Source organism: Pseudonaja textilis, chromosome 13 (genome assembly GCF_049901715.1).
Source record: "Pseudonaja textilis isolate UNSWEBS1 chromosome 13, rPseTex1.2, whole genome shotgun sequence".
In the NCBI taxonomy this organism is placed as follows: Eukaryota; Metazoa; Chordata; class Lepidosauria; order Squamata; family Elapidae; genus Pseudonaja; species Pseudonaja textilis.
The window spans coordinates 17786493-17804800 of NC_142002.1; the positions used below are offsets into that span (position 1 = coordinate 17786493).

Consider the following 18308-nt stretch of genomic DNA (forward strand, 5'->3'; position numbering starts at 1 on the left):
TTATCAAACAATATGAAACACTTTATTTGAACTTTACAACATATAAATTATGAGAGAAATCTGTGCTTCTGGACTGCAGTCCCGTCCCCCCCTAACCCATCCGATGTCCATTTCTGAGAGCGCACCAACGCCACAGTCCATGGTGCCCCCAGGGTGGGGGACGGGACCCTCGACGTTCCTAGCAGAGGTCAGACTAATCTCAAGAGTATTTACACATCCTACTGGGAGCTCCCCTCTACCTTGTCTGTCATCTGCTTAAATCGCGGCTCGAATCTCGGCAAGTCAGCCGCCGTTCCTCTGGAGATAAGCCGGCAAAGAAGGGGTGGACCAGAGCTTCACCAAACGTGACCCGCTGCGCAGGATCAAACTCTAACATCTGCATCATCAGGTTAAACAACTGTAGGTGCTCGGTGGAATTGTGGAGCATGTACGTCTGAGGAGAGAAGACGGACAAGGGAATCCATATATATATGTCACAGGTGTTTCTCTTCATATATATATATAAAGAGAAACACCTGTGACATTTCCAGGGCCTGCAGGTTATGCACCCGCCCTTCCAAAAAAAAAAAAAAAACCAGGAGCAATTTATATATATATATATATATATATATATATATATATATATATATATATATATATATATATATATATATATATATATATTTATATATTTATATATATTTATATATATTTATATATATATATATATATATATATATATATATATATATATATATATATATATATATATAAATAAAAATTATTTGCTCCTGGGTTTTTGGGAAGTTTTAAATTTGGGGCTAGCCTGTATATATATATATATATAGGCTAGCCCCAAATTTAAAACTGAAATGGCTGTGAAAGTCTGACTCACAGACGAAAACAATACAGAAGCCGGGCAAACTTTTAAAAAGCAAATCAGAATCTTGTCTAATGAAATTGTGCTTGATTAATAAATACAATTTATGCCAGCCTGTCTTCTGATTGGGGAAGGGGTGTAGCTTAAATGTAGCAAGATGTTTAGTTATCACTTTCAGCTCATTTTAGGGCACATTGACAAGACATGGATCTTGTTATCTAATATTAGTTCAGGAAAAAAAAATAGTTACAGAAAATTAGATTAAATATCTTTGCTGGCTTTCCTGTTGTTCCAGAGGCATAATGAAAGATGAATTCAAGTAATAGCCTACTGTTTTTAATGAAGAACATCATTCAAAGCCATTTTTTCCCCCTTACCTGTAGTGGTTTGCAGTTCTCTTGCACATATCTTCCATCCGAAGTGTTCTCATCCCATACTAAACTCCCTTTGTGGAAGTATTTCTGTTTCCTGATTGCAAACAAGGAAAAAGGAAAAAAAACACAGAGAAGGGTTGAGACAAACAAGCTTGAAAGCATGCACAAAACTCACTCACCCGTCCCCCGCCAAGCACTTAAATAAAACCACTGCAGAAAGTGTTCTACAACGTACAAAGACACACCGTGCAAACAAACCTGTCATTTACAGGTTTGGTGCTTCCTTATACGTGTGTTACCCTTCCAGAACAACCTTGACCAACGTCTTACATCGCCAACAAATAATCCTTGGCTCATCCACCTGCCCAAGATGGCGATGGCTTACTTCCTGTTCCTGAAAAGACCAAACTTACTCAGAGTCAAGCACTCCTACCTAGTTTTGCGGATCATGTGCTGTGGCATTGGGCCAAGGATTTTCTCCATCATTACTAGGTGTTCTCTGTTCTCGTGAGTCTGTGAAGTCAAAGAAAGTAAGTTACTTCTATTCAACCACAACAAAGGATCAACATTTTTCTTTTTCTCACTGACTTCAAGAAAGTATCTCTTCTCTGCGTCAAGTAGACTTAGAGATTGAACGCTACCAAAGCCAACCAGTCACCAAAACATAATAAGGTACAATCAGTGCAACTAGCAAACTGCACTGATTGTATCGAATACGGCAACAGGTAGGCAAGGATAATTGCAAGGAGTTTTCACTTAATGACCCATCCAGTGCTTGTTCAAAGTTATGACAGTGCTGAGTGAAGGGTACTTATGACAGCTCCTTGTAATTGTGGCCATCACGGTGTCCTTGCGGTCAAATTATTGCAATCGTGGGCACTGCAGTGTCCTTCAATCTCACAATTACAACTTACAACCTTCCCAGCTGGCTTTTAACAAGCAAAGCAATGAAGCCAGCAAGACTTCGGATGTTGCAATCGCACAAGGTCCTCACTGAACGACTCACAGTGATTTGCTTAATGATGCATTCATCTGACACTACAGCTCTGACCACATCGCTTAGCGATGGGAGTTTCCAGTCCCAATTGCCATTGTTAAACAAGGACTACCTATAATTTACAAAACACCACTGAAAGTGTGTCAAAGTGCTCACTCTTTAACACAGAAAAAAAAAACCACAACACAAATACTTGAATCTGTCCAGAGACAATGAAATCCACGTACCTGGAAAAGTGTGAATCCCCGGTAATATTCAAACAGGATGCAACCGATGCTCCAGACATCACAAGGCTGTGCCCAGCCCAGCTCTACAAAAAAAGAAGGGACAGGATCACACGTCTTCTTCATAGCAAGTGAAGATATAACTGATCACAACTGAAGTCGGCGAGGATTGTTGCATTCTCTCTTCCCCCTCTCAGTCTTTACGTCCAAACTCTCAGATTCCTTTTTAAATTTCAAGTGCTTTGCTTCCTGTACCAGCCTGCCGTCTGTTGAGGACCTGTATCAGGCACCAGCCAGAAAGAGGGCTGACAAAATATCTGCAGAGCCCTTGCATTCTGGACATAAACTGTTTCAACTTCTCCCCTCAAGACGATGCTATACGGCATTAAAACGCCAAAACATCTAGACACAAGGACAGTTTTTCCCCCTGTCCCATCACTCAGCTAAACAACTAATTCCCACAACACTGTCAAACTACCTAATTGGGCTGTATTACTATTATCCTTCTCATCTTTCCTATTTCCTCATCTTATGACTATAGCTTTGTTGCTAATATCCTATGATTTATATAGTATGATTTGTGTTGATTGCTTATTTAGCATCCTATGACTATCACTGAGTATCTTATGATTTATTATGATATTTTATGATTATGGAATGGTCAATAAAGAATTCTATTTCTATTGTATTTCTATACTATTCCTATTCTAATTCTATTTTAATTCTATTCTATTCTCCTATTCCTATTCTAATTCCTGTTCCATTCCTATTCCATTCTATTCTTCTGTTCCATTCTATTTTTTATTCTCTTCTCTGTTTAGCAAATTGGCTTAATATGGAAAGCAATAGGAAAAACGAGTGTGCACTCACCCAAGATCACTTCTGGCGGCCGGTAGTGCCGAGTTGCCACAATGGTGGTGTGATGCTCATGGTCAAACGTGGCGCTTCCAAAATCTGCCACCCGGATACAGGTGTTCCTGATAGACTTCTCTTCACAGTTCTGCAAGGCAGAAGAGAGCCATTCGCTGCCTCCTCAAAAATGTGATATTCTCAAAGGGAATGTTCTGTAAATAACCTTTTTTTCCCGACTAGGTGAGAAATGGCCACCTGCTGCCTGGATGTCACGAATCCCCAAAGCTAACACGAGATGTTAAATGGCTCAACGTCAGCAAAAAAGGTCTAACTCAAGAGCTCTCCAAATTTGGCAGCTTTTAAGACTTGTGGACTTCAATTCCCAGAATTCTCCACAAGTCTTAAAGTTGCCAAGTTTGGGGAGCTCTGGCCCAACTCATATACAATAAGAATCAGAGAGATATGGGGAGAGAAGTGGCAATTTTACAGAGACTTCAAGCTTCTTGAAATCTGGGGAAACGGCCATCCTGAACATTGCTTTAATCATTAAGCGGCTTCCAGTCCCCCGTCACAAACTGATATTCCTGTCAGGATTCCAGCAGTCGCTCTAATTAAACCATGATTCTCGAACCAAACTTCAAAAAACTTCAGAGGATTCATTAGAGGCGACGTCCTGGCACTGCCCTGTATGAAGCCAACTCTGGCATGTGTCATTTACAGTCCCCTGTGACCCTGTTTCCCCCTCTCCCTTCCCCCTGGGGGTTGTCTCATCAACCAGATTCTCCAATTGAGCCCATTCACAGGCTGGGTGTCATCGTTCACGTCCTCCAATTCAATATATCCTCGGGCAAAAACTCTTTTGATATTTTCAGTTACAACCTTTTAAAGGTAAGAGTTGGAATGTACGTTCGCTTTCAAACTGCTGCAGATTTCCTTCCTCCCGCCTCTCCTTTTTTATGTTAACTACTGAAACAGGCATAGGAATGTTTTATGAGTTGACAGTTCCTTCGCCTCCGTGTAAACCGGCCGGCCTTCCTATTCAAATGAAACCTACCTTTTTCTCATTGTACAAGGTGTCATATTCCGAGTTTACAAACAAGATGTTTTCAGGTTTGAGATCTGTGTGAGTCAGCTGGTTGTCGTGCAGAACTGCGGGGGGAGGAAAAAAATGGGAGGAGACATGCCAATCAGCTTTGCACCGACTTGTCATCCAGAGCTGGAAGTCTTAATAGGTATTTAAGTACCAGAATGTCTATTTAGAAATAGCTACCCCGAGGCCAGATTATTTTGAAAAGGTGCTGTGAAGTGTTTAGACTTTTTCAAAAGAGAATTTACCAAAAAGGGTGACGTTCAGGCTAATCCTCACCCCAAAATTATAAATGTTTCAAGAGACTGAATTAATTTCCTTTCCCTCCCCCCGTCTGGTTTCATAGTCGCCTATTCAATTTTATGCCGCCATGTCCGGATAGACAATCTCCCATGAAAAACCCCGGGGGTGACTTTTGTCACATTGGCCATTATAGACCTACAATCCTGCTGGATACTGCTGGATTGATCGGGATACTAAGCGAGGGTTGTGAATAACTAAAAAAAAAAAACCACCCTTCCCGAGCGACGAGAAAGCGATGAGCAGCGAGAGATCTTTATTTCGGTTTTTCTCTCCGTGACCACAAAGTAGCACTTACATTTCAAGGCATGGCAGAGCTGGTAGGCCATGTGCCTTATCTGTGCAAGAGGGTAGGGCTGGAAATTATTCTCTTTCAGAAACTCAAAGGTGTTTTTGCCTAGCAACTCAAAGGCAATGCACATGTGGCCGTGGAAGTTGAACCAGTCCGACATCAAGACGCACAAGCTAGGCCTGAGGAGGGAAAGAACAGAAGGAGGGTGGAAATCTGGCTACCAAAGAAGCATTAACCGCCTCGTCAAAATCTACAGGGCTGCCTTTCAAGAATTCACACCCCCCCCAACCCTTCGATCGGGGAAAATGTTAAGCTTACTGGGAAATCTAGGGAGAAGGAAAAGCAACGGAATGTAGCTCCTACGAGTGAGTGAGTGGGTGGGATTTATCGCCTAAGAGAATAAAGAATAAAAGGAAATGAAGGATACGTATGCATAAGCATATAAAAGTATCTATGTCAGGGGTGGGCAAACTACGGCCCGGGGGCCACATCCGGCCCGTTGGGTCTTTTTAATCCGGCCCGCCGAAGATTGGTACAGAATTAAGGTTTGATGTGAATGATTGCACGATTGCATTCATTTGATTTTGACATGCAATGACAGGCATTTCGACACCAGGTGGCGGCCCGTCTGTCAAATTTTAAAAGTCAATGAGGCCCCCTGAGCCAAAAAGTTTGCCCACCCCTGATCTATGTCCTCAAAAACTGAAACATTCGAAGGAATGAACGAAATAAGCGCTACTTAATTTTTAGAAGTTCTCGGGAGGGGGCTGGGCTGATTCTCTCCTTCCACTAGAGGGTAAGTGAGCTGCCTATTTAAACGTGATCTCCCCCATTCCCCCTTCCCTTCCAGTGCCCCATTTGAAAAAGAACCTGCGCGTCATGAGCGGCAGAGGCAGTACTTACTGTTTACTGTCCTTTTCTTTTTCTTTGATTTTCTTTAGGACATTAATTTCTAGTCGGGCTGCTTCACGGTATTTGCCCACATTTCGAATAATTTTCAAAGCTACCAGAGATTTGCCTCTGTGGAGCAGGTGGGGAAAGAGAAGAGAAAGGGGGGATTGTTAGGTAAGTCACAGCAGACGTTTCCAATGAGGAAGTGGCTGAGATTCAATCCAATACTTGGTTCGTTCAATAAAAACAGGGAAAAAAAACCAATTTCTCTCTCCTTTCAAGCTTCCAGAGACAGGTGCCAAAAGACAACAGAGCAAGAAGTGAAAGATCAAGTAGCATAATAGTTAAATCATAGGGCTCTTCAAAGCACCTGTGCTTCACTTATCTATCTCACCGCCTGAATATCCTTTTGAAGGCCAGAGATGCTTCACGCTACTTAACGATGCCGTTTCTTGATGACAAAGCATTTACGAAGGGAGTAGGCAATTGGATTATTCATTCAGTGCTCATTTACTGGTATTCAAATAAACCAGTGGCACATCATCTCAATGCCTCCCAAATGCCCTGTCAGAGGGTTATGTTTTTACCAACCCTGTAGAGAAATTTAGGGTGGCATCAATCCAGATGTTAAGAAGGCAAGCTCCGGCACTGACAGGCCACCTCTGGTTAAGGGGGTCCCCTGCAGTTAAGACTTTCCTTCGAGGTGGAGACCCTCAGCCAGCCTTCTCTCAATGGAAAGGCAGAATTCACTTTGGAGCAGCGGGTCTTGGAAGATAATCTACGCAGGACCTTAAAGGGGAACAACAACTGCCGCAGGTTCTGGATTGACACGGAAGCTGACCGCCAGTCAACTGCAACTCCAACCATGTGCCACGGGGCCCAATTTAAATGCCGTCCATGCTGTAACTATCTCCGTGGACTTCAACCCCATGTAGGGAAAATTGCAAGTGCGACCATTTGGTACTTCCCGGGGAACCGTGGTTGTGAAAGACGTTCTCTATATACCCTTCTCTCCCGCCCGCACCCCCGTATTTCTAGAGTCAGCATTCTTTCAGTTTAACATGGAAAGCTGCCTTCACCCCGTTTCCTCATGGATTGGCTCGGTGGGCCAGGTAAACACCGAGAGGACGCGGCAGCTCCGGGTTGGGTGTTGAGTTAAATTTCCCTCTCCTGTCGTTCTAATGACACACCTCCAGGAACAAAAGTGGGTATTGATAAGAACAGCTGGAAAAGCAAGCTCCCTGCTTAGAGAAGGGAGCGCCAGAGGCTTGGCAACCGCTTTTGCCCGATTTAAAAGGTGACTGGTTGCAGAAGCAAACCAAGGCATCTCCTAAACCTGGCTGAGGAATCCTGGGAGTTGGAAATTGCTGAAGATTTTCAAAGCATTCCCTAGAACTGCCATATACTCCCAAACAAACTGGATTCTGAGCGATGTTGCTTCGGGACAGTCCTGCTTGCATATTGAGGGAAGAACCTGCTTCCTTGCTTTTGGTGGGGGAACTGACATTCTTCAACGGCTTGCGTACTCTTTTTCACTTTCCTTTCTGGGGAAAGGGGAAAACGCCTCCCCCTGACGGGTGTCTTTGGGCTATCTCCTTCGCCAAGGATTTCCTCCCTTGCTTAAGGCCAGCAAGGAGGGCCAGAGGGTTTTCGTTCTTTTACAATACTTTGGGGTTGACCATCGGGGGAACGTTGTGACGGCCAATCTGTTGGGGACTGTTTTTCGTAGGGAAAGGAGGGAGGGGGGTCTTAAATGACGTTCAGCAAGGAAGATATATGGGGATGTTGATGAAAGGATGCCAACAGCAAAAGGCACCGGAGTCCTCAAATTTATTTGGGAAGGCTAGTTTTTCTCGCAGCGTTCCCGATTTTCCCTGTTTCTCTCCCCTCTTTTCCTTTAACATCCGAGGGGGAAGAAGCCGGCTATGATAGGAAGAGTTGCACCCATTCACGATGATCACGGGACAGTTCTCGCTGGCTTTAGGTGCCCCGTTATGCTCCCTAACTGAGAAATTACGGCGCAGGCTAAGTGGCTTTGGAAAGCCCAAAGGTTTCGACCTCTGCTCTCGAGACAAAAGGGGACGAGATCTCTCTCTGCCCTTGAGAAGAAGCAGCCCGAGGTAATCCGGTCAGGGGTGAAGTAACTCGTACCTGGCGTGGTCCACGCACTCCACCACTTTGCCAAAAGTCCCTTCGCCAAGGCTGCCCACAATTTCGTCTAGGAGAAAAAACAAAGGCGGATGTGAGCGCCAGGCCCAGGGAACGGGGGGGTGCGAGGTCCTGCAAATTTCACAGCATTCAAAAATCTCAAGAAAAGCTCTCACTGCTAACACTCTTTAATGCACAAGTTGTCTATTTTTCTGTTGTCAAGCAATTACTGTTCAGTCCATTTACAAGCCATAAACATTAGAGACCCCTCCCGTACACTGAGAGCGATCTCGTCTAACATGGGGATAGAAAGTAGAGAGGTAAAGTTTTACGAAAGGTGGCTGTACATCGCTCTTGGAGCCAATCGCCGATCCTGCACACCAGGTGACCTTCCTTGTCATCTTCCACGCTCCTGCTGCGCTTATTGCTCTGTTGGCTTCTCTGTACACACCGCCCCCCGAAACGCCATCCGACCAATCGCACACAGCGGGCAGTTTCCGATTGGCAGATTGAGTTGTCATTCAAAGGCGGAGAGACGACGATGCGTCGGTGGTTGGATTTTCCAGATCCCAGCATTTCATAAGGCACACAGCATATATAACGATAGGGATATTGCAAGGGACACGTCAAGACACAAACCGACTTTCAAAACAAAGGTTAAAAAAAACAGCTACAGGTATGTAAAGAAACTGATTAGCTATGGAAGGCGAGGGCTGGAGTCTCACAGCAGTTGGTGCCCGTAGGTCTTGAGCAAGGGGTAAGCAGCTGGCAGGTGCCCAGTGACTGAGCACGCTCCCAAAGGCCTCAACTGTCCACCTCTTTATCACTAAGGGAAAGAGAAGCGAGACGCGCGGGAAGGAGGAGTCAATGGAAGGAGCTTCTCCATCAGCAACTGTGATAAATGGGGCAAACCCTACCCACCCCAAGAAATGTCAGCGGAAGCCTACATTGCCCCCTCCTAGCCCAGTGGGCTGTTCAGTTTTGAAGCACCCTCCTGATCAGATGGGAAACCACTGCAAATCTGCTTGTTCTACCTTGGATAAGCCTGGTCTAATCCGCTGTTTGCTTTTAGTACGGAGTCGAAGTCAAGCTTAGAAGAGGCCTTTATAGACAGGAGCCGTGTGGGAGTCGAGCATTTTTAAAGGGCGGCTGATGACCGTTCTGTAAAGGGCCAAAAGCCAACTACGGTCATAGAGGTCAGCCCCGCACTGTCCCCAATGCTCAGGGAAGTGTTTCTGACCCTCTTGAAGAAGAAAAGAAAAAAATAAAAAAAGGAAAAAAGGAGTCCTTCGTGGTTACTAGGTTCTACTGTACTGAAGGAGTGGGAAGAAAACAGCCTGAAAAACAATCCACTATTATAACTATCCCAATCACCATTTTATCATAACCTTTTAATCGCAGAATATTATATATATACACGTATATATATATAGAGAGAGAGAGACAGCTCGTTTAAAATGAGCTGCCGATTCCAAGTCTGCCCTCTCTTGTTCCATCTTCCCCTGAAGAACGACTGGGCGTAATGTCTAAGAAAAAGGGGTTGGAACAGACAAGCTGAGGTCAATCTTAAGATCCTTAAGCAGGTTAAAGAAGGTTGAGAAAACTGAACGGTTTAGGTCACACCGAGCAAAGTCTGTATCCTTAACACGGCAATCATACTTAGGGGACAAATTCCAAGAACAGGGATCTGGGGGGGTGGAGGGGGGGGGGGGTGGAAAGGGAGACTTACAGTGGGCAGCCTGTAAGATATTAGCAAGTGCAAACTGAAAAACAGGATAAGGAAAAGAGGACAGACTGGTTCGAACCATCCACAAAACTTCCTTCCCTTTGCTAGGTGTGTAAGGGCAGGGAGCAATTACAGCACCTCCAGATTTAGGGACCTTGGGAGGTGTATGAATCAGTAAAGCAAACTCATGCGTGCACTTTAATAGTCGCTGCTGTTTTGTTATTAAATTACTTGTTTCCTTTTTCTGCACGTTGGTGGGTGGAGCCAATTCGTGGATGAGATTTGGGAACTACTACTAAATTTAAAAATGCGTTTAAATGAGGAGATTGTGGTAACCAAAGCTGGAAAACCTCTGCAATGTGTGCACGTACCCCAGACCTACGACGGGCCGAATGTCTGCTGTGGCCCTGTCATATTGCCCAGCAGGTACTCAAATTCCCATCGTCTGGAGTTCTTTGGAGTCCTTTGGGAGGCTGCCGTGCGTAACTAGGAGCCTGTCTGGTTACTCAGGCTGATTATACAGGTAGGCCTCGACTTACAACAGTCTGTGGAGTGGCCGTTCAAAGTTACAACGGCACTGAAAAATGGCGACTTATGTCTCTTTTTGGCAGTTGACCACCTTTGCCGCATCCTCGTGGCCACGTGAACAAAATTCAGGCGCTCGGCAAACCGGTCACGGGATTTCCCTCTTTGGCGACCTCCCGACAACCAAAAGTCAACAGGGGAGCCAGATTCACTTAATGTCCGGGGTTACTAACTTATCCAACTGCAGGGATTTCGCTACGGAAAAGAAAGGGCATAAAAATGGGAGGAAACTCACTTAACGAATGCCTCGCTTAGCAACACCAAACGCCGGGCTCAAGTTGTAAGTCGAGGACTACCTGCATACTCCGCAGGATCTAGATTTCACCGGAATTCCCTTCCGGAGGGTTGTCGGGGCGAGAAGGGACGGTTCTTCAGCCAAGGACAACACAACCTGGCTGGGGTGTGTGTGTGTGTGTGTGTGTGTGTGTGTATGTGAGAAAGGCTAAAAGTAACCTGGTCTTGTTACCAAGGCGAAGGAACAGCCTGTGTCACTGATCACAACTAACCAAGCGCCACCAGGCATATATTATGGGGTGGACGCTTCGGAGTGGAGAAGGAAGGATGCAGCACAGCCGTCCTGAGTCAACGTACACAAACGCCCCGCTCAAGCATCACCCCCCAATGTGTCTTAGCAAAACATCACGCTGGATTCTCAACCACTAAAGCCTTTTCACAGCTGGGCCATCCAGCCTAACGTAACCAGGATCGCACCAGGCAAGAAACCTTACAAAACCGTACCGAGGGGGGGGGGGAGAGAAAAAAAAAAGAGATAGCGATTAGAAGTACTCACCCAATGTTAAATCAAAGCTGAAAAAGAACTAGAAGGTCATTGGTCCCTAGAACATTTCCTGAACTCATTTTTGGATGCTACTCACCGAGGAGGTGCTGCTACAAGACCTGGTCCTGCGCTTCCGGCAGCGATGTTGGTGCTTCCTGGTCCGATGACGCTCCCGAGATCTCCTGTGGTGACGTGAACGACGGGTAGAGTAATAGTCCTCTACAAAAGACGGGCTTTGCTCTTCAAACTTGTGGAATTCACTGTCTGTCCTGTCTCGGTACCCTCTCTGGTAAGGCAATCTGTCCTGGCTGAATTGCAAACAAAAGCCTCATTACAAATGGAGGGGGGTGGGAGAGAGAGAGAGAGAGAGAGAGAGAGAGAGAGAGAGAGAGAGAGAGAGAGAAAACCTGACATAGGATGTTACTTACTGCCAACGCACTTACAACAGCTGCCTAAAATAACTCTTAAACACACAAATCTTCCCTGACCGGTCAGCAGGTGCACCTGCCAATTACAGATCATGGCATCGTTGCCTGTTAGCACATTTCTGTAACCAATCTCCAAACGTTACCGTGTTTGTTTATTCTGCCGGTTTTACTAAAAAATTATCCTAAGCAAACAAGGCAAGAATGGAAAGCAACAGCACCAGGGAGGTCGGCTTCATTGAGATTACGGGCACGTAATAACCAACTTTCTTACCTTATTCCTTATTTTGCCCCATTTCACCTGCGTAGATTGCCCTATGCGGTAAAAACCAGGCCTTTAAGCCATCTATAATCTTCTGAGGTCAGAACTGTTAATAATTGCCAACAGCAGATCAGAGGAGAGACCGAGTTGGCGTTGGGATGTAGCACACAGAACAATTAACTAGGATTTGCAGAAGAGCAAGATATTTCTGGCGTATAAAACTCACGCCTTACTTGGACTGAAGCTAGAATTCCAGCCTCCAGAATCGTGGGCTTTTTATTCAAAAGTCTCTTTGTATGGCAATCGGCGGCTTCGTGGGCCCACTGTTATATTTTTTTTTCACTCATGAAAAAATACCCGGTTCACAAAAGGCACGTGCGCCAAACCACGTAGAGAGCCTCTTTGATTTATTATCTCCTTAGCCTCTTTCATGGTACCAAGCCTTTTTCTATTCTTAGTCCTCACAATCACAAAAGAAAATTATTCTGGAGGTGAAGGGGTTCTGAGGCAAAATAAAAAAAACCCACCCGTGGCTCATGCGCAGGTTTTTTTATTTTAGTTCGTCACAAGTACTGTTTGTACCTCTTTCACACAAAACTGTTTGCCTATTACCTTCGTAGTTCACAAGGAAGCGGCCCATCCGTGCAAGGGGTGTGCGCCAAGGCTTCTCTGCCAATTTCTGTTAGTTCAGGACTCCCAAGCAATGTGTAAAAGTGAAATTGGTAATTCAATGCGCACTGCTTAAAGCCAACCGGCCTATAATTTTAGGTCACTGCTGACCTTTGAGTGTCCTCATTTGATTTCGTCGATACTAGCCCACCCTGTGCTGTGGAGATGCCAATGAACCGGTGCCAGGCCAACCCAGGCGGCATTTAAAGTTGAGCGCAACGTCGCCTGATTTCCCCAGTTCCACAGGAACAAGCAAAGGAATGTGGGGGTGTGATTCTCAAGCACAACATATTTCTATGTTGAAGCAGACGTTGGAGTCAACCTCCCATATCTTGAGGATGTGCTGCCCAAATCTGAGCCAGATTTTTTTGGGGGGGCGGAAGTGGGGCAACCAGCTCTAAGAGCAAGAAGACGAGCCGATTGCTCCCCAGAAGTATCTCATTTCCATTTTTAAATCCCCATCCCATGGGCCAAACTTTTAGAGGGTTTGGAGAGATTCACAGTGGGAATGATAGCGGCCTGACCTCTAAAATTGTCGCCTGATCTATTTCTGTTTAAGAGGCAGAATGTTTTATTTTATTTATATATCAAATTTCTTTGCTGCCTATCTCACGGTTTAGGCAACTCCGGTCGGCTCACATCCAGATAAACCCCACCAATGTTCAACAATTATAAATGTAAAAACAGATTACAATTACAAAAAAAAAATTGAAACAACTAAAAAACAAGGGTTTGGAGGGGAGAGGTGGAGTTCCTTCTCTTGTTAGTGCACCAACCACCTCCAGCCAACAGCTCCTCCTTCAAGGCCAACCAGCATAGCCAGATTTCAAAGCTTTTCCTGAAGGCTGAACGAGAGGGGGAGGATCTCAAAATTCATTTTAAAATGCCACAAGCTCTCTGTTATACACCAATCCAACAGTGGTGGATTGGGAGAGCTTAGACATAATATTTGATAGCAATATACTGGTTCTAAATATTATGTCTAGGCCTCTCCCAATCCTCTTCATTTTATCTACAAAGCCTCCAAGTTCTTCCTAAGATTAGTCATGTTTTATCTGTGGAACCAAGACAACGAAAGTTTCGTTACAGGTTTTGAAAAACAGAGAAGGCAGAATTTGTATTCAGAAGCCAAGAATCTAAATCCATCGGGTGTAATGATAGAATAACCACAGTGCCCTGCTTTGGAGCCTTCTAGACTCCCGTAAGCTGTGGCTTGACCTAAGGAAGCAATTAAGAACACAATAGCAGTTTTGCTCAATCCAAAAGGGCATCTGATGGAGCATTGTGTTGCCTTCAATGGTGAAAACAATTCACCAAGCCTCCCCCATCCTCACCAAACGTGAAAGCAAAATTCCTCAATGGTATATAAACCTGAAGGATTTTATTTTGGTATGTATAGCACTGAACTATGTACCTTGACAGATTTATTGTCTAGGATCCTTGATACTTACAGAGAAGACACATTGGTATCTCTAAGCAAACACATTTATAATTTCTCCTCCCAGACCATTATCAAGGATCGGCCAAGTCAAAGGCTGGTTTCAAGCAGCTCACCTTCTAGAACGTGACCTCCGAGGAAAATCCCGGAGAGTGGGATACCGTGATCTTCCCTCGTGGTGCTCTCTGCTACGAGACCGCCGCCTCTTCCATCTATGGCTCATATAGGGCTCGGGCTCAGGTGAGTGGTAACGTTTACAGTGATGCATCTGAATATACAGGGGAGAGATGTGTGTGTGAATGGAAGAAGCCTCCTCTCCAGGAGAACAAATTCATCCCAATAATTCACACCTTTTTGCCACCATTCACAAGCTTCAAAAACTCCTATTATACTGATTTTTTTTAACTAGTGTTTCCTCAAGAAGACAGGTTAGTGCAGCATCAAATTCAAGAATATTCATACCAGTGGCATTAAAAAGACCTTTATGACATAAGCAACAGACAGACTGTCTAAGAGCAATCATGTTAAAGGAATATTACCTATTTACATAATGTTCTGTCGGAAATGTTATAAGCTAAGCATAACTGACACCAATTTTTTTTTAATGAGAGTTACTATGTACATCGTAAGGATATTGTTACTTGTTACGTCTTTCTATATGGTAAGCTTTTTGGAAAAATAATAATGCAAACAGCTACTAGGACTGCAAGTCAGAGCAGTTCAATTACTGTTTTGACTTGCTAAAATAAATAGAACAAAATCAGAAAATTTTTAAGGCAGTATTTCAATAAAAATAAAGTAATAAAATAACAAATAACAAAAAATGACTAGCTGCAGAAATAATGTACTAAAATTAATAGTATATAAACATTTTAAAGTATGTACAAATTACTAGTATCGCTAAAAAGCAGTTGTGTGGGATTAATGTTTAAAGATAGGAATTTTATTTTAAATTTTAAGGCTAACCATCTATTAAGGGAAGAAAAGAAGGAAATGGTTACTCATATAGCGAAGCTGTCTCTCCAGCCAAATATTCTTCCATACTAGATGTCAACAAAACAATTATGTTAAAAAAAATTCCACCACTCCCAATGAAAGCTTGGTAATCAGATTCTACTTTCTAATTTATTTAGCCCCAACTGTAGAACTGGAGATAAACGACTCTGGGATTTTTTTAAAAATAGTGCCCTTTATCTAATATTTTTTCTTCTCCCTAGAAATTTCCATACACCTCTTTCCATAAAGGTTTGCATAAAAACAACGAAGTAGTAACCGATGTATGATCATAAAACGTACACGTCAAGAAACTTAGGTTTAAAATTTGGGAAAATAGCATGGAAGCTATTTATATATTTGGCACTAAAACAACAAAGTGCACCTTTGTTCAAATCAGTTACTACCATATTGAGTTGACTACCCTAATAGTCATCCACCTTCCTAAAGTGATGCACAAACCAGATGTGTCCATTACACCTGTAGTTTGACACACCTGGACAGTGGCCAGGAGGCCGAAGGGAGGATATACGTAAGCCATTCAACTAAAACAGAGAACCGAAGGCTTGGTTCACCCCAAGGATGCGTCAGTATTTCACACTGCACAAAACAATAGTCCTCGACTTACAACAGATCGTTTAGTGACTCTTCAAAATTACAAAGGATCCTGAAAAAAAAGCAACTTATGACACTTTTCGACACTTAACGACTGTTGCAGCCTCCCGTGGTCACGTGATCAAAATTCAGATAACTCTTCAAACTCTCTGCATTATCACGGGATTTCTATTATTTTTACCTATAAAGCTGCCTCCTCCTTTTGGGAGCGACAAACATGTTTTTTAAAAGGCCTGTTTTTTTTTCTCAATACACCTTTAAAGGTTTTCAAATAGTTTCATATATATCTGGTCAAGTTGGGATTTTTAAGAACCTCATTTTTAATTTATATGAATACACCTGATTGTTTTCAGGTCAAACTGCAAGCATCTCTTAAATAAAGGTCTTAAGAATTTAAAAATAATAATAATTCAGATGCTTGGCAACTGGTTCATATTTATGACGGTCGAGAATGTCCTTGGGGGGAGGGGGGCTCTTTTGTGACCTCCTTAACAAGCCAAGTCGATGGGGAAGCTCGATTCGCTTAACAACGGCATCACTCCCTTAACTACAGCGATCCACTTAACAACTGCGGCCAGAAAGGTTCATAAAAAGCCCACTTCACAGATGTCCCGCTTAGCCACCAAAATGTTGGGGTCAAACTGCAGTGATAAGTGGGGGAGGGAGTACCGTCTACTTACCTTATATAGGTAAGCGCCATTTAAGGCAGTCGGGCTTCACCAAACCCATTGCTGGCTCCCTTTAACCCTGGTGGCGATTCACTTAACAACGGAGGGCAGAACAGTCGTAAAATGGGGACAAAGATCAAGATCTCAACCCAAACGTGGAAAGGGGGGGGGGTTGCGATCGCTTGTGGTCGTAAGTCGAGGACTATCTGTAGGTCGTGTTTTTAAAAGGGGGGGGGGGAGAAGGAAGAGGCCTGTTTGCACAAAGATGGGTAAATCCCAACTAACCATCATGACTTAAGGAGATTTTTTTTAAAAAAACAAAAGCACCTCGCCATCTTTGCAGGATACATTTCGTGACGATGCTTGATTTTTTAATTTAAAGGCAGGCTCAGGGGCGAAGCTGCCACAAGGCCCTGCGGGAACCCAAAGGCGCCCCCTCCATAGGCCCGAAGCCTTCTCCCCCACCCCCTCTGGCGTTGCCCACTCCCAAGGCGGCCTCCCCCCCCCCACCCCGAGCAGGCCAGGGAAGGAAGACCAGGCCACACACGGCCGACAGCCGCGGTTAGCAACCCCCGGGCGGCGCCGCCGACGGAACACCGGCCCTCTCCTTGAAAGCCCCTTATCTTCGTACCTCCCCCCACCCACACCCTCCGTTCCCCTACCTGGCGGGGGTCCCGGGCGCGAGGGGGACCCCGAAAACCCGCCTCCAGGAAACGGGGACCCGTCCGCATCTCCATTCCAGCGGCGGCGATGTTCCCGCGAGACTTGGGGGGGGGGGAGAGACGAGAGCGGCGCGCGACCGAATTCGTGGCAGTCCCGGCGGGAGGGGTGGTGGCGGAATAGAACGGTGAGGCTTTGGGAGGGGCGTGGCCGGCTCTCCTGAGAGGGAAGCGAAGCCCCGCCCACTCCTTTCAGCCTCTCCCCCTCCCCTCCTCCTCCTCCTCCTCCTCAAAAGCGGCGGCCTTGGGTTACACGCCGACTTAAGGCCCGTGGGTTGCAGGCGACGGCTTCCTCCCGCTTCTCTTCCCCAGAAAAACGATTCCGAGTTGCGAACGAGACCCACCCAGCCACCCCGGTCCTTACCGCGGTTTCTGGCCCCTCCGGAGGCCTCAGACTCGGCTCCGCCGCCGCCGCAGACGACGATGAGGAGGGAAAAAAAAAAAAAAAACGACACTTGCGCGCAGGCGCACTCGTCCGGTCTGAGCGCTGAAAGGGGGGGAAAGAATCTCGGTGGCTGTCGTCGCGCGGCCTAGAGCGGCTCGACGCCGAGGTTTTTTTCCCCTCCCCTTGGCCGGACGCCATGCTGGTCGATGGCTTCTGCCGCTCTGGGCGTCCGACTTTGTGGGAGTGGAGGACTGCGGCAAGGAAAAGTGGAATCGCCAGAGACGTGTTATTATCGTTGCTGTTGTCGTTCTTATTGTTGCAATTTATACACTGGCGAATCTCTGAGGACTGTGAGCAGCCTTACCAGAAGAAGCACACGTAGGGACAATATACCAAGTGTGCAAAGTCTACTACACACTAATTTAAAAGGTCTCCAAACTAATTAAAATGGAGCATAAAAAAATTAAATCAACTTTTTTTTCCAATCACGTGATTCCAGGTTTTTACATTTCAATACATACATGACCATGATCACATATTCAACTAAGGCAAAAAAAATTATATCTAAACTTAGAATAGAATAGAATTCTTTTATTGGCCAATTGAATTTGTCTTGGTGCAAATGCTCTCAGTGTACATAAAAGAAAAGATACCTTTGTCAAGAGTCAAGAATCATCAGGTACAACACTTAATGATAGTCCTAGGGTACAATAAGCAATCTAATCATACTAGGAAACAGTCCATATAAATCATAAGTATACAACTGACAAAGTTACAGTCCTACAGTCACAAGTGGGAGGGGATGGTTGATAAGGAGTGATGAGAAGGTTAATAGTGATAGTAGTGCAGACTTTGCAAATAGTTGGACAGTATTGTGGGAATTATTTGTTAAGCAGAGGCGTTTGGAAAAACCTGTCCTTGTGTCTAGTTGTTCTGGTGTGCAGGGCTCTATAGCTTCGTTGTGAGGGAAGGAGTTGAAACAGTTTATGTCCAGGATGTGAGAGGTCTGTAGATATTTTCA

At 44.8% G+C, this 18308-nt stretch overlaps 1 protein-coding gene across 6 annotated transcripts; it reads right to left on the minus strand.

The window, feature by feature from the left end:
• CLK3 (CDC like kinase 3) lies at nt 1–17434 on the minus strand. 6 transcript variants are annotated; one of them, XM_026709848.2, is made up of 13 exons: nt 17267–17434; nt 14024–14175; nt 11211–11421; nt 8372–8465; nt 8028–8094; nt 5889–6005; nt 4992–5164; nt 4361–4455; nt 3325–3454; nt 2458–2540; nt 1667–1746; nt 1237–1327; nt 1–433 (listed from the first exon to the last, which is right to left on the minus strand). In XM_026709848.2, exons 2-13 carry the CDS (start codon nt 14173–14175, stop codon nt 248–250), a joined length of 1479 nt encoding a protein of 492 aa, XP_026565633.1. In that variant the 5' UTR covers nt 17267–17434; the 3' UTR covers nt 1–247. The 6 variants fall into 6 exon arrangements, with proteins under 6 accessions (XP_026565633.1, XP_026565632.1, XP_087797679.1 ...); XM_026709847.2 differs by lacking the exon at nt 17267–17434 and adding an exon at nt 16846–17257; XM_087941553.1 differs by lacking the exon at nt 17267–17434 and adding an exon at nt 16196–16400.
• Between the last annotated feature and the right edge of the window lie 874 nt (nt 17435–18308).

Bases quoted from the DNA above. Each gene is read 5' to 3' on its own strand.
- CLK3 (XM_026709847.2), bottom strand. From the start codon at position 16,920: ATGGAGATGCGGACGGGTCCCCGTTTCCTGGAGGCGGGTTTTCGGGGT. The intron at 4,456-4,991 runs GTAAGTGCTACT...CTCCCCCCGCAG, and splicing joins GCTCTGCCATGCCTTGAAAT to TTCTGCACGACAACCAGCTG. The intron at 1,747-2,457 runs GTACGTGGATTT...TTGACTTCACAG, and splicing joins GGGGATTCACACTTTTCCAG to ACTCACGAGAACAGAGAACA.